The sequence below is a fragment of the Pithys albifrons genome, chromosome 13 (genome assembly GCF_047495875.1).
Source record: "Pithys albifrons albifrons isolate INPA30051 chromosome 13, PitAlb_v1, whole genome shotgun sequence".
Classification (NCBI taxonomy): Eukaryota; Metazoa; Chordata; class Aves; order Passeriformes; family Thamnophilidae; genus Pithys; species Pithys albifrons.
Window position 1 is genome coordinate 9,395,461 of NC_092470.1, and position 16,128 is coordinate 9,411,588.

Below are 16,128 nucleotides of genomic sequence, written 5' to 3' on the forward strand. Positions count from 1 at the left end.
AGAGTGTGAAAAGCTCCTAGCTGAAAATAGTCCTTTTAATACATTTAACTTTTGTTACGTTACATGGAGTAAATTTTAATGTGGATAGAAATGAATCAGGCTCTGAAATCTTCAGAATTTCATTGTTTCACTTGATGGAGCTGTGCCTCATTTTTCCACTGAAGATCTCACAGTGTTCTAATTGTTCTCTGAATATTCTTTCCAACATCCATGTGTTTCTCTTTAATCGTCTTAGGAGTGGAGATCGATTTATTGAAGAGAAAACCCTTTTGTTGGCAGTTCGCTCCTTTGTTTTCTTCTCTCAGCTGAGCGCGTGGCTGAGTGTTTCACATGGTGCTGTTCCCCGAAACATTCTGTACAGGTATGTCTGAAATGGTAAAAACTCATTTGCTGTTTGCAGATTGTTGCAGCTTGTCTTAAGATCATTCTTTTCTCCTGTTTTCCTGTTTGCTTTCAGAAGGTGTCTTGTTAGCCTGGTACTTTGGCAGTTTTATAGGATTCGTGTACTTTGCAAAGTATAGCAGTTGTTAGTGTCTCTAGTGCTTTTTTTTTAGACATTTCTGTTATGAAGTAAATAGTAAAAGACGCTTCATTGAGCTATTTCTGTAAACACCCTTCTGTATTGTTTCAGGGTGAGCGCTGCGGATGTGGACTTGCAATGGACGTTCTCCCAGACACCGACTGAGCACGTCTTTCCTGTTCCTAATGTTTCTCACAATGTGGCCTTGAGAGTCAGCGTCCAGTCCTTGCCCAGACAATCGAACTACCCAGTTCTGACCTGTAGTATTCACACCAACCTCAGCTTTTACGAAAAGCGGATGCAAGAGCGTAAGTTACATCAGCACAGTGATTCCAGTGCTGCACAGCAATGCAGTACTTCCAGTCCACAGCGTTTTTGTGGGAAACAGACATGGACAAGGACACCTGAAGGCCTGCTTAATGGAAAAAAGATGCCTGAATTTACTACATCTATCAGAAATTTAAAACTTTATCCATCTACTGGACTTGGATCTGACTTTGGGGCATCGCAGGCTAAAGTTCAGTGCTATAATGCTACAGCAGACAATAAGACACAAACTCATGAAACACCAGTCAGAACTTTTAAATCCTTTTCTCTAGTTCATTCCCGTGTTTCAAATAGTCATTGCTCTCCTCAGCCCACTGGAGAAACCAATCCTTTGATAGGCTCTTTACTTCAAGAGCGACAGGAAGTCATTGCAAGGATTGCTCAGCATTTGATTCACTGTGATCCAGCTACTTCACCAGTTGTTGCTGGCCGTCCATTCAACACACATGAAAACATCTCGGCTACACCAAAAGCTTTTCGGAGTACTTACGAAGATGAGAACTTGCCAAGGAAAGGCAAGGAGACCTCCCCTGTTTCTGTTGCCAACTTAGACAGTGCAATACAAGAAGATGGTGGTGAAGGCAAAACTAGAGCAGTACCAGAGGTCACACTGCTCAATGGTCGTGTTCCAGTGAACCACTGTGGCCGTCAGTCAGCAGGAGAGAGTAATCCCCTGATCAATTCTCTGCTCCAGGAGCGGCAGGAGGTGATAGCAAGGATTGCCCAACACTTGATTCATTGTGATCCAGCTACTTCTCCTGTTGCTGGACATCCATTCAAAGTGCATGAGGCTACTCCAGTTACTTCAAAAATTTTCCGAAGTACATACGAAGATCAAAATTTGCTGAAGAAAGGCAAGGAACCGTCTTCTGTGTCTTCTGCTAAATCCAATTTTTCTTTGTTAGAAGACAGCAGTAAATCAGGGACAAAGACACCTGACACTCCTATCAGTCCATCCAGGTTTGATGGGGAATTGAAGACTTCTCTGAAACTTCAAGCAAGAAGAAAATTGGTTTTAGCAAAACCCAGTGAAGCTGTCCAAAATGCATTTCATCAGACTTCAAATAAAACTTCTCATGCATTTAGTAACATTCACACGTCATCATCATGTATAAAAGAAAATAAATCTGAATTTCCAGATAAATTCGAATTAATACATTCTGGTTGTGCACAGAAAGACCAGATAACCAATAGAATTACAAAGGGTTCAAATTCCAGCAGCATTGATGAACAGATTTGCACAAATAAAGTTAAAGAAAGAACAGTTGTTAGTGAGAACAATGGCACAGACAGTTTTAACAATTTACAGATAGATAAATGCAGAACACTTGAAGGTACAAAAAAAGCAACTGTGATGCCAGTATCTGACTCTTTGCACAAAAATGAGCTCAAGTGTTTAGATAAAGACTCAAAAAACCCAAATATTTATGAGCAAAATACTCAGCTTATTAGTATTGAAAATTATTTAAATAAAGACCATGACAGCTTCAAAAACAAAACCAAACAAGATAAAACAAAAACTGCACATGATGAGAATGAAGACCCAACGGGCCTTGATCATCAAAGTACTTCTCAGAAGAAGCCTACAGAAGACAACGTAGTAAAGTGTGAGCGGCAGAAGAATGCAGACATACAGGTAAATACATAGGGGAAACTAATTCCTGTAGCTGCCCCTAGCCAGATATAGCTTGTACCCTGTATGTGCTAAGGACCAATAGGAAGAGAGATTTAAGCCTGATCTTGGGAAGCACCATATTACTATTGTCATCTTGGTCCAAAGTAGCTCAAGAAGAATTTCTTCATGGAAAGGGTTAGCATGGGAATGGGCTGCCCAGGGTGGAGTCACTGTCCCTGGAGGTATCCAAGAAATGACTGGATGTGGCACTTTGTGTCATGGTCTAGTTGACAAGGTGATTGGTCACAGGTTGGACTTGATGATCTTGGAGGTCTTTTCCAACCTAAATGATTCTGTGTAATTCTGTACCGTGGTCGGTATGCCCTATGCCTTCCTAAGTTTAACGTGTTATTTCGCGCATGGACATAGTGTTATGAATGACCGTTTCCACAGGCTGTTAGGTGTCCTGTTTTTATTATTGATACACCAGTGTCTGAGTATGGTATATGATCTTTACTGAGCAGTCCGTGTAATTGTAGATTGAGTCAAGGGGAATTTATGTGAATGTTTCATAACATGCAAGTGTGATGCAGAATCACCTGGGTCAGGAGTCTTCTCTGTTGCAGGAAGTGTTATCATGATTGGCCATTGAAATACTGAATTGATAATCTGAGTAAATTTGTTTTGCTAACAGAAAGCACCATCTCTAAAATACACAAATACATGGCGGAAGCATAATTTTCAGTCCCTGGATGGAACTTCAACCAAGGCTTTTCATCCCAGAACTGGATTGCCTTTGCTTTCAAGCCCTGTAAGTTATTGTTGAAATTATTTTTAATTAAGAAAGGGAGCTCTTCTGATGTGTGTATATGGTATAAAATCTGACAAAATACCTAGGTGAAGTGTGTGTATTTACTCTGTGTCACAGTGAATAATACTCTTGTGAGTGGAAACTGCTTAAATGAGAGTTAAACTTAGATGAAGCTGAGCAATAATTTTGGGAAAGAAAATATTAAAGAAGTAGTTGTTGAGATCCTATCAAGATTAACAAAAGGTGATATTAGAAAAATCTATGGAAAAAATGCTTTGATGCTATTTTAGAGAACAAAAGAAAGCATTTTGAAGGTTTATATTTTAAGTGCAAATTAACATTTTGTCAGTTAAGAGTTTTTGAGTGAGTTTTTAATACCTGATTACCTATTATTTCAAAGCTTTTGTTTCTGTGAACAGTTTGTACTGTACATTTTTCCACAATCAGAGATGTCATTGAATGACTTAGTGATACAAAGCTGCTGTGATTAGACAGACATTGAGGAACTGTTACAGTTCTTGGGGACTTGTTGGCACTTTTAACGAAACAGGTAGTCCCACCAATTAAAATTGCTGAAGTACTGATGTTCTGTATTCAAAACATAATATGCTTTATTCTTTAGTGCCTATAAAGGCTGTCATATTTCACGGAAATTGGATGGAAATTGTTACCATCTGTTTATTAGTAAAGTAATTCAGTAGTAAAATACTGTTGCAAAGAGACATCAGCCTCCTGAATGTCTTTATTTAGGTATTTCCTGTTAATCAGAATTTACAGTCTTGTCATTAATAATTCTAGAATTTTCTTCACTAAGTTTAAAATTTATAGGAATTACTCTCTTCAGCTCTGTTTTTATAATTTTGTAATGTCATGAAAATTCTTGGCAAAATGTGCTTACCTGGCAAAATTGTCTGTACTAGCAGTTCAGTTTTCAAATTAGCATCTTTTTTCCTTCTTGAGGTTCCTCAAAGGAAAACACAGTCGGGGTGCTTTGATCTGGATTCATCACTGCTGCACTTGAAATGTCTGTCTGCAAGAAGGTATGTTTTATTTACCAGAAACACAAGGAATTTTGAGGGAGGCATGATGTATGTACATACCTATATGCAACAACAAAGCACATTAGCACAGGCAAGGAATTCCTTTCAAAAGAATCCTTTTTTTTTGACATGAGGCTCAGCTGCCAAGTTGTCTTGCGAGTTTCCAGGTCAGCACAGCTCTGGGACATGACCATGGTATGAGAGCTGCTGCCAGAATTAATTCTGTCCTGTGCAGGGGTAGATATGCTGTCAAATACACTTGAATTTTCAAACAGGAAAGAAAGCGATTTTTGATTCTTCTTCAAATCAGTGTTACTTTTGTGTTATATTTTATTCTTAATGTTGAACATGTTAAGCATTTTTCCTTAATTTGTTCAGAGAACTAAACTTCTGAAAGAAGCCAACCATGACCCTTTATATGTTACTACATGTAACAAAGCAACTTTTAGTATGGTAGTTGGGAGTTGGAATCCTCAGGATATGAGACAAAAGTATCTACATACAAGAGAAAATAATCTGATGCTTTGGTTCCTGCTAATGGAGTTAATGAACAACTTAATTTTTTATTGTCTTTACCCCTTGTGATGTAAAACTGGTGAGAATATTTTTTTTCAGTTAACTAGAAAATGTTTTCCTCAAGTACTAACGTGCAGTGTTCAACTGTTACTTCTTTAGGATAACATTTTGTACTACAGTTAGTAAATTAGTCTTTCTAGAGCTGTGTATACCCAGAAGACAAAAGCAAATGTGTTTATCCTTTATATTTATTCTGTCTTTTTTTAATAGCCCACAACAATGTATAAACAGAGACAGTGATCCAGACAGCCATGGGAAACCATTTCTAAGTTCTAGTGCTCCACCAGTAACAAGTCTTAGCCTTCTGGGAAACTTTGAGGTATTGCATATTCTGTAGAATTCCTGTGGTATTTTTAGTATTCTTCTGTATTGCTTTTAAAAGTACATTGCTTTGAATAATTCCAGCCTTATTAGAATGTGTAAGTTCCTAACTAAATTGAATAAAATTTGTTTTCATTTCCAGCTGTAAAAGCACTTATTTCATGCCACAGACATCTTCAGTTTCAGAGAATCAGATACAATGAGATGCTTAAGCTTTTATTTCCCACTATGGTCAAGTTTGAAGATGTTCTGTTGCCTTAAATGAGATTTAATAGCCTGTAATTGTTCATGTTTATAATGTACTTGCCAAGAAAAAAGGATTTACATTTTCCCTCTTAAGGTCTACTTAATATGTCACAAAAGCTGCGTTAAATCAGTGTAGTAAACAGCACATTTTTGAAGTGAGTCTCCAGCTCTTCACTTCATGTAGTATATCAAATAACAGCAAATAATAGCTAGTCAAATGGGTTGTATTGTACTGTTCTAGGTTGGTTTTTTTTCAAATAGCATATGTCAAAAATCATGCATGGATTCTGTTGCAATAAAGTTCTCTGTGGGCTTTTGCATCCATTTTAGTAGGATAAAGACAGGAATTGGATGATGCTTTCTCTTAAACCACTGTGATCTTTCTGAATATTCTGTTGTTCATGATTTTTGTCTTAGTGTTGACTTTTGACAGGTCACCTTATGAAAGACCCAAATTCTCATACAGACTTGTTTCCTTGCTTTCTGCTTAATTTTGCTATGTTTTATTTGAGGCATTCCAAGCTAAGCTGTATGCTTTTTGTTTTTTAGGAATCTGTCCTGAATTTTCGCTTAGACCCACTTGGCATCGTGGAGGGTTTCACAGCAGAAGTGGGAGCAAGTGGAGTCTTTTGTCCCACGCACATGACTCTGCCAGTTGAAGTGTCATTCTACAGCGTTTCAGATGACAATGCGCCCTCTCCTTACATGGTAAGTGTGTGGCTGGATTTAGTTTAAATAAATTCTGGTACGTGGAGGTGAAGAACAAGAGCTTGGTGAGTAGAGGGTTCAGGAAGTGAAGAATTGCAAGGACCTGGGTTATTTTCAACTGCCTGTGATGGAGTTGTCTTGTCACTCCTTCCTTTCCCTAACTAGTGATTTTCCTTCTATTGCTCTGCCCCACCATTCAGCTGTTCTCATCTTGGGAAATTGCATGTATTTACCTTCCTCCACACTGCAGTGATCAACACCCACCACCTCCTTTTATCCATCTAACTTAAAATAGGCCATGAGGCAATATCTGGGACTTAATGGGGTACATTTTGTTGTCCCAACAAGCAGCTGCCCTGGGCAACTAACCACTCTGCCAGAGTGGCCTAGGTGCAGGCCAAGGTACAATTGCCTAGACTTGGGAAAGTTTTTCAGCCCTTTCTTGTAAAGCAAATACTGTCTGAGCTATCATGACACATGACAGTCTCCTAGGCTGCATGGTTTGCTGAGTTTGTATTTGTGTTCCTGGTCTCTGGGTGCCAATTCTGTTCCACATTTCTACCGTGACAGCATGAGTTTTGCATGTGTGAAAGTGTTCCTGTGTTAAAAGCAAACAGTGTCTTCTATGCTAGCATTGAATCAGAGGCTAAATTTGTTCTGAATGCCCATTAGAGTAACCTCAGTTTTACCTAGGTGACAGATTGAATTTTTACACGTTTTTATATGTGTCTATGTATCTAATATATGGTAAGGGGTCTGTTTAAACATGTTAAGTAAAGCAACGAACATCTGATTATCTCAATATTTAGATTTTAGGTTCACAGCAGTTACTGTATTTCTGACCTTCTGTGTTGAAAAGTATTCGGAAAATGAAATTTCTTAGAGTTTAACTAAGAGCTTTGAGTTTTGAGTTTAAACTTGTATATGTCTTAACCACTGCAAATAAGTATCTATTGGCTTGCTTTCATCTTTCTAGACTATTTCTTGTGATTTTTCAGGAGATGAAGGGATTCTGATGTTACTCAACCGGTTAAAGTAACATTGTTTATTTTCCTAGCTGGGTTTCATTGTTTCATGCTCTAAATATGCTGTTGTGGCTGAGTCTCCCAGGATTAATAACAGCATTTGTGTACTGCCTCCATCATCAGAAACATTGTTCCTGTTTGTATAGCTAGTTTCTCTGCTTTGAGGTCTCTTTTTTTGATTGTTGGTTTGGTTTTTTGGTTCTTTTAAGTCCAGAGAAGTGGTGTACAACAGTGGTGCCCTGCAGGTTGATGAGATGTGCTCTGGGGCAATACATGAGGGAGGCCTCAGCAGCATTATAGCACCATGTGAGGTACTTGGGATCACAGCTGGTACAAAGCTAGATGTCATTGTTCCTGAAGTTTGGATTAGAATGGAAGATTAACTACATCTGCTGCCTTTGAAAAGCAGAAATGAGTTCTGTGAGATTTGAAGTGTTATTGGTGCGAATGTAGATGATATAGAAATAGAAAGGAGGAGGCAAATCTTTCATTTTAACTTACAGCTGCTTTGAAAAGAAAGCTCTGTTTCATCATAGTTCCCTGATGTGGACAAGATGTAGAAACTTGGATCTGTTTTCAAGAGCAGAATGTACCCCTTACTGCACAATTTTTAATGGCCTGCCAAAGTATCTGTTAGGTCCCTACTGTTGAGTTTTAGCTGCATTATAAATGCATTGCCTTTTCTATTTTTAGTTTTTATACATTACTGATTGCATTTCAAATAAATACAATTACATGAATAGAACATTTTGATTTGTTTATCTCTCTCTGAACTAAATGTATGTTTTGTTTTGCTTTTCTAGGGTGTAATTACTTTAGAGTCCCTTGGTAAAAGGGGTTATCGGGTACCGCCTTCAGGAACAATACAAGTGGTATGTACTCAGCAGATAAGGGTGCCTTGAAACCACTAATACCAAGAAAGTCATGCAGAGGAGGTGAGGTTATTGGAGATGAGCATGAAGCTAGCAGTGGAAATGTCCATCTCTGTAGGTACTGTAGTTACTCAAAGTAGAAATCTGTATGGGGGACAAAAATGACTCCCAACCTTTAAACTCATCTGCTCTGAGGAGACTTAAATCAGTTACAGGGGATTCAGAATATTTCAGGACACCTTGGCTTTGAAGAAGTGATGGGGAAGTAATTAGGCCACAGTCTAAATCCTGAAACCCTTCTAAAAATGGTAAAATTGAATAATTGTAACTGCATTTTGTAACAACACCCTTTTTTGTACTAAGATTAGAAAGTAAATCACAGTCATTGCTTAGAATCAATGAACTGATACTTTCTTTTAAGAAAGCAGTCCAAGGTAACACATTCATAATTTCAGGTTTAACAGGGAGCCCACCACTGTGCTTCCTGCAGTGTATTGTGTCTGGAAAACAGTGTAGACAAAAAGCTGACTGGAAAAATAAACAAAAACAGGGATGCAGATTAGCAAAGTAAAAGTAGTTATATACTAGTGTTTCATTCAGATTAGACTGTGTTTAGCATTGTATTTAAAAATGGGAGTTGCTAGTAACCGAATTATTAAAAAACAGAAAAACTTCATAATGTTTTTACATAAACCATTCTGTCTGTTAGGGGAACAAAGTGCATAGGGGACTACTTTGGCAGATTGAGTTTGGGTTAGGTTGGTTGGGTTTTTTTATAAATTTGTCATCTCTAAAGAGTATTGTATTGAACTATTTGTCTTTTCAGACCTTATTTAACCCTAACAAAACTGTGGTGAAGATGTTTGTGGTGATTTATGACTTAAGAGAAATGCCAGCTAATCATCAAACATTCCTACGGCAAAGAACGTTTTCTGTTCCTGTGAGACGAGAAATCAAGAGAACTGTCAATAAAGAAAATAGTCAACAGACTGAAGAAAGGCTACTACGCTACCTCATACATCTGAGGTAGGCTCCTTGAGTTAAACAAAACAAAACAAAAAAACTCCAACAAACCCAACACAAAACCAACCAATCAAAACCATAAAAAACAAGTACCTACCAAAACTTAACTCGTAATTTCTTTCCCAACCAGCCGTTCTGTATACAGACGTATTTAAAAAAAGAATGCTTTTAACTTGGTCTTTAGCCTGGAGAGTATAGGAGGAAAAGCCAATGAATAATTTGAATGCTGCAGAATATAAAGCTCTATCTTGGCCTTGAATAGCTATTTTGTATAGCTTTGTAAAGATTAAATCTTAACAAGCAAGATATTGTTCTGGCTGAATCAATGCACTTTTTTTGAGGCTACAGGAAACAGCTAGTGTGGATGTTATATGGGCAAAACCCAACACTAAGGATCAAGATAGAGAAGGTGCCCAGAGTGCTTCACACATGCCTCTTCACCACAATAGCTTGTAACTTGAGAAACAGTCTGAGTTGCTCCTAAAAATACAGTGTTAATAGCAAAAATGTAAATACCTGTTTCATGATGCAGCACTGCTGATAATGCCTTTCCCTTTATAAAATATTCACTTTATCTTCCTTAAATGATTTACAAAGCACTTCCTGAAACCAGGTGCGGTGCTGCTGTTCTCGGGATGTTCTGCAGACTGCAGTTGGAGACAAAGGAGGAATGATGGATGAACTCTGTCCTGCAGTTTGCAGAGTTTTTTGCCTGCGTTTTGGAGTAATCAAAGTCTGTACATGCAGACGCAGTGCTTTCACTGCAGCCCTTGCAAACCCAGCAGTGGCTGACATCTGAAGTGAGCAAGCAGAACAAAATGAAGTATCTTGGGTCTTTTCTCTTGTTGTAGAATTATTTCTGCTACATACTTTTCCTATTTAGCAGCACTGATTTCTACCCAGCAGACTTTTGCAACACTACTTTGTCTAGAGCAGTGATTCCAGGCCAAGCTCTCCCATTAAGTGAAAGCTGTCAGTTACAAAAAAAAAGTGTGTTGGTTTAGTGGAGTGTGAAAATAGTGTGATGATAAGGCTGTTGAACTGTGTCTTCATTCTGAATTTTAGCCTGGATTGAAATTCATCCTTTCAGGCTACACTAACTTGCCATTTCTAACTTAATCACCTCCTAAAAATTTTCTTTTGAGGTAAATTCTGAAAAAGTATGTAGCTCCAATAAAAGGCTCTATTCACTTATAGTGTTGATCTGCCTGTGCAGAGGAACTGGGGACAGGCATCAGCTGCAGCAGTGGGCAAAACTCTGTGGCCAGCCAGGTCTGGTGTACAGGTATAAAGAATAGTGGACTTGTGTCCCTTTCAGTTCTGCTTCACTGAAGTTTGTAAATTTCTTGTCAACAGACGAAGTAACTCCTGTTTGAAGGCAAGGTTGCTTTCTGTTCTGTCATTTGTACAGCTACAAGTCTTTTTTAAGAGCTTCCTATTTCTAGTACCCGCTGAGAGACAGAAGTGTAGCCATTCTGATGCTTCTCATTTGGAAATATCTATACAATTTAACTCAGCTTTCAGACTTCTGGTAGGGATCAGCTTATGGATCTATAATGGTTGTAATTGGAAATGCATCCATTTCTGACTGGAAAAAACGAACTCATAATTATGATGCTTTTCTGCTTACTTTGGAAAGTGAGTAACTGCAGAGTACGCCACAAGTTTTTTCTTCAGCAGTGAACCTAAGAAGTGGGGTCCTTTCTCATAATGTAAGAACAGCAGACCTACTCAAAATACTACAGTAGCTTGTGTTGTTGATCTGTTCGTGGTTTATTATACTGAGCACTTAGGATTTTACACAAGATTCAGTTGTCCATTTAGTAGCCTTCTTTATTAAAGATGCATTTTTAATTGGGAGAGCTTAAAAAATCACAGTAGTATATTGATGCATACATAAATTGGTTTTAAAACTTCATTTTTAAAAGCCGCAATGTTCCCTGAACCCTGTATTACTGAAAACTTATACAAAAATTAAAAAGTTTTAACTATTAAGATTTATTTTTGATTGTTATTCAAGTTGACTTAGAACAGCCTTTCAGTTGTAGCTGCAGTAGTTATTGAACACAAGCATCTTAAGCTTACATGTTGAAATTTTACTCAAAAAAACAAATGAAGTCACCCCCAGTAAGCTGCATTGTGGTCACATCTGCTTGTGAGGCCTTAATCACAGTTGTCAGCACTCGCATTATTAAAGCTCCTTTTCAAGTGGTAATTCAGCAAAAATGCTTGCATAGGTCTGCAGCTTAACATTGGCGGGCAGATTTTCTACAACAGTCTTTAAAGTGTCAGATTTGTTGTGTATTCAGCTTCTGCATGCAGTTCTCTATGTTTGAGATACTGTTCAATACACCATTAGACTGCACTTGTACCCTCAGCTACACTATTGAGATACAAAATGTAGCTTGCACAGACAGCAGAGCTTGATTCACTACTAGAGTTGCACCTGCAGTTTAAGTTGTTTTTTGAAGATGTGTTGGCAATTATTTTTTTGTTGCATGTGAAGCGGTGATTTTTTTTGTGTGTTGTAATTAAACCTACTTGAGCATAAGAGCTGTGAGTTCAGCTCTGCTTGTGCCCTGTTTCTGCCCAGTGTTGTGAGGATGATGACCATCTGTTGGTTTCCTGGTACCCCTGTAAAAGGCAATTAAACAGCTAACTTGCCCACAGCTCAGCATTTTCCAAGTTTTTAAAGCTTGGTCAACAGCCCTAGTTACTGACACATTGCCAGGAATTGCATGGAGCATAATTGTTTTTGCTCAACAGCTAAACAGGGTTGTTACTGAAGGCTTAGTGGAGGGTAAGCTTGAAACTGGTTGTTAAAAGTAGTGATTCCTCAAGGTGTTGAGAAACATTTTAAAAAGTATTTTCTTAATACTACATGTAATACCTTTATTCATGGAAGCTTAAGATACCTGCTATTAATGATTTACTAGTTACTTTTGATCTTTCTGGTCTCTTGGCATTTTTTTTAGAAATTGGTATCCTTGCCCTAATGATTTTCCTTACAGATTTTATAGATTGTGCAGTATAGTCTTTTCCATTTACAAAGCATGTCTTGCTACATATATATTCATGATCATCCTGCTATATCCTGTTTCTGTGAGTTACTCTATTCTCTGTGAATTTTGATGGCCTAAAACATACATATAGGGACTTTATGCTAGTATTTATCACTTCTTCAGTAATATTTATCACTTTCTTTCCTCTGCCAGACTTTCCAGCTCATCTGATACTTTTGTGTTTAAGCCTTACTGTATTTGTTGTTACTTTTCATGGGACATCATCTGTCAGAGACCTCAGTTGTGTTGGGGTTTTTAAAATTTCTTTACACAAAACTATTGGAGCTGCCACAGTTCTGGAGCCAGTCCCGTGCTGGGGACTCTATCACCACCCTACAAGGGTGTAGGTAATGGTTGTCTCTTGGTTATTCCAATGTATTTGCCTGTATAGAAAGCAACATTTCTAAATCCAAATTACTACAGCAAACATATCTAAAACAAAAACATTAGGTGATGGATGCAGAGATGAGAAGAATTCCCTGAACTCTGTTGTCCCCCACTCATCCTCCAGTCTTTGTGAAATGTCATGCTCAGAAAAACCAGGTTACAGGGAACCATTATTTATTGAGCCAAGGGAGTCTAGCAGGATTATCACCAACAGAAAACAGCAAGTTTCAGAAGTTTAAAAATAGACCTTGCTAATAATTTTTTTGAAAGATTCACTTGTAGAATGGGAATTGAGATCTATTTTATAATGGTGCTTTGATAATTAGACCTTTTCTATATGAATTAATTTCAATCACACTTTTGCTGCAATAGACCTTTCAGTGAAGTTTTTCCTTTTAAAATGTCTTATGAGCTATGTGTTGAATTAACTGTTTCTGGTGTCCACTTTGTACCCTGTCTCTTTCACTCTTCCTTCTTGTGCTCTCCTTCAGAGTCTTCTCTTAAGGCATCTTCCCCCCTTTGCCTACCAGGTAAAAGGGCTTTCACAATGACAGCACTGAGCAAAAAAGTAGTGATGGATGGAAGCCCTGTAGATGCCAGTAGGAGCATTCTGCTGGACCCTGCCACATTTAATGTCCTTGACAGCTGTATCTGGGAGAACAGAGTTTTACTTTGTCTGGCTGTGGGGATGACTACAGGCCATTCTGCATCACTCATCTGAACAGAACAGTGGCACACAATCCTCTTCAATAACGTGCCTTCCTCAGACAATGAAATCTTGATGGGTCTTCTGTAGTTGTCTGTCTTTCTCCTACCCGTCAAAATTTCAGTCAGATTATGGAGACATTCATTCTAGAAATACTTTTGCCTCAATGGGATCAATAAGTAAATGCCTATTAAAAATCTGTGCAGATTGTAATACATGTGATAACACAGCATGCACTGCTCTCAGGATTTGTAATAGTAGAATTTTGTCAAGACAACAGCAATAGCTTTTCTGTTTCTATTACAGTAGCAATAGCATTTCTCCCTCACCATGGTGTAGTGGTAGTGGCATTAAGTTCAGTTGTCATAAGAAATGCTCCTTAGGCTCTCCTGCATTTCCTGGTTGAGGGAAGGAAATTAAGGAGTTCTCCCAGATGAAGACCATAGAATACTGTCCTCTGAAATGCAGATCTCATCTCACTATATATAGTTGTTAAATCCCAGGGAAAGTGAAACTGACACATTCCTGGCAGGTTTGGAGGACCTGAACTGGGCTATTTAGCTGCAGCATAAAAGATGAATGAGCCCAGAAATTGACCACTGTTTACTTTGGTGATTGGATCAGCGCACTGTAGTCTCTTTGAAATAGCTCCCTATTCTGTGCAAAAAAACTTTGCCTGCAGAGATGCCTCTACTGTTTCTCAAGCTGGGCTTATATTTGGTGGGTGGTATAAAGCTGTAGTAAACTTCTTAGTGTTACATTCATAAAGAGAGCAATGAACTCTGTCTGTATGTTAGCACTGAAATACATATTTGGTATGCACATATTTGAACCTTTCCCTTTGTGTGTGCTTAGGCCGCCTTTTGGGCGTCTTCAGGAGTGCTCACTGAAGTGCATTTTCTGCTGTTCCAGATTGCTGAGAACTTTAATCTTCAACGTACATAATTTCAGTGTGAACTTCAAATATATCATGGCACTTTCAAAGCTGTGCACTGTCTTGGTGATTAGGAACAAAACCTTTAAAAGTCAAAAGAAACAAAGTAGAATGAAAGTGTTAGGGTATTTTTTCATCTTTCATTTTAACTGACTCATTTATGTTTTGGCCTTAACGTCTTAAAGGAATGCATTTTATTCAGTAATAGTTAAAGAACAAACTTTTGTTTGAGATAATACAGATATTTTTATCTTTTCAGGTTCCAGAGTTCTAAATCTGGAAAGATCTACCTCCACAGAGATGTAAGGCTCCTGTTCTCTCGGAAATCCATGGAAGTTGATAGCGGCGCTGCATACGAACTCAAATCTTACACTGAATCTCCAACAAATCCTCAGTTTTCACCAAGATGTTAGCAAACAATGGCAACGAAAGTATTCATTTTACTGTTGATTACTCCTTACAAGTGAAGATTGGTAGAGACAACAGTATAAAGTTAAGTCTGTAAAGGAATGAAAATAGCGCTCAAGAGAAGGAAGGTTCTGTGTGATCCTGGACCAGTTTTTAAAAGGTTTCTGGAACGAGCTTTGTGTATTCCAAGTAGACTGGAAACATACTTAAATCTAATCTTTTTGTACTGTTTAAAACCACTTCATTGGATGTGTTGCAATAGCAAATTCCCAAGTTAGTTTAGTGTTTACACTTTTTATTTTATTTTTCAGTTATTTAATATTTAATGTTTCATTTAATACTCAAGTGATGTTTGTCTTTAGTGTTCTAATGTAGCATAAATCCTATGTAAAATCATACTATGTATTTTTGGCATTAATATTGAAATCTGAAATATATACAGATGTCTTTAATCTGTGTGCTGTTTTAAGTGATATTCATTTAAGTTATTGAAAATGGGGACAACAGGTGAATTTCCATAACATTTCATACTATGCAAGCATTTAGCTGTTGTTTTTTTTTCTTTAATGATACCCTTTTCCATTTTTTCTCATATACAGATTTAATAAGACTTGTGACAATAATGCAGATTGTTTATTTCCTTACTCATGCATTCAGATAATTAGTTCAGTTCTTATTTTGCTCCCTCAATTTCTTTCCTTCAGGACTATTTTAATTTTGCTTTCTGTTACTAGTTTCTCCTCACATAAAATTCACGCCCTCCCCCATTTGATTTTTCAGATTGTGTTAAAGGATGTACTGTGCAAACAAATTAGTATTTATATCTTAAATATATGCAAGAGCTATGGAACTTGTACCTTTTGTTTTATTTTTAGATGAAAGGATCCTCATGTAATCCAAAATATTTTTCATAGGTCAATTCCATGTAGGCCACTAGGTGGCCATGGGAAGTTTTACTAGCAATGCTACACTGGGCATATGAATATTTTCCGATACATATGTGTATTCCTAAAGAAAAACACAGTCAGATGAACAGTTTATGCTAAGTGTTTCACTATGTAACTGAATGAAATAAAGTTAGAAGCATTTGATTATATTTGAGGTATATATTTAATAATGAAAATGAAGCTTTATAATGTTTGATGGAGATCTGAGTTTCTCAACTGTCTCACCATGATTTATGTTTTTCTTTACATTGCTGTAGGTTTTTAGAGTGTCAGTATTGTGAAGGGTGACCTTCACATTTGAGAGTGTAACATGGGTATCTGATGAAGACTCTAGAGAAGGAATGAATGTGCATCTTGTATATTCAGCACTGCCCTTAGATGAGAGAGGTCAGTGTATCATGAAATCTCCAGGAAGTCTGCCAGGGAATGTAAGGGAGACTGGACCTTCCAGATGATGCCCATCAACTATCTTGTGTGTTCTTGTACATGCAAATGCCTGCTCCTACAAAAGGGTAAAGCTCAGATATTACCAAGTCTGTTCCCCACTTGAGCAGTGTTTTCCCCTCACTTACACCAGGTTTTCAAAGGTTACCTATCATT

General features: G+C 37.7%; 1 protein-coding gene across 2 annotated transcripts in view; it reads left to right on the forward strand.

The window, feature by feature from the left end:
• Positions 1-15,038, forward strand: part of ATOSA (atos homolog A) — a 47,919-nt gene extending 32,881 nt beyond the window's left edge. For both annotated transcript variants that reach the window (XM_071568458.1, XM_071568457.1), the window contains 9 exons: positions 236-361; positions 632-2,483; positions 3,157-3,273; positions 4,234-4,313; positions 5,100-5,208; positions 6,006-6,164; positions 7,993-8,061; positions 8,888-9,087; positions 14,433-15,038. In XM_071568458.1, coding sequence (XP_071424559.1) covers positions 236-361; positions 632-2,483; positions 3,157-3,273; positions 4,234-4,313; positions 5,100-5,208; positions 6,006-6,164; positions 7,993-8,061; positions 8,888-9,087; positions 14,433-14,586 — 2,866 coding nt within the window. In that variant the 3' untranslated portion in view covers positions 14,587-15,038. The remainder of the gene's footprint in view (positions 1-235; positions 362-631; positions 2,484-3,156; positions 3,274-4,233; positions 4,314-5,099; positions 5,209-6,005; positions 6,165-7,992; positions 8,062-8,887; positions 9,088-14,432) is intronic.
• Positions 15,039-16,128: the final 1,090 nt, after the last annotated feature.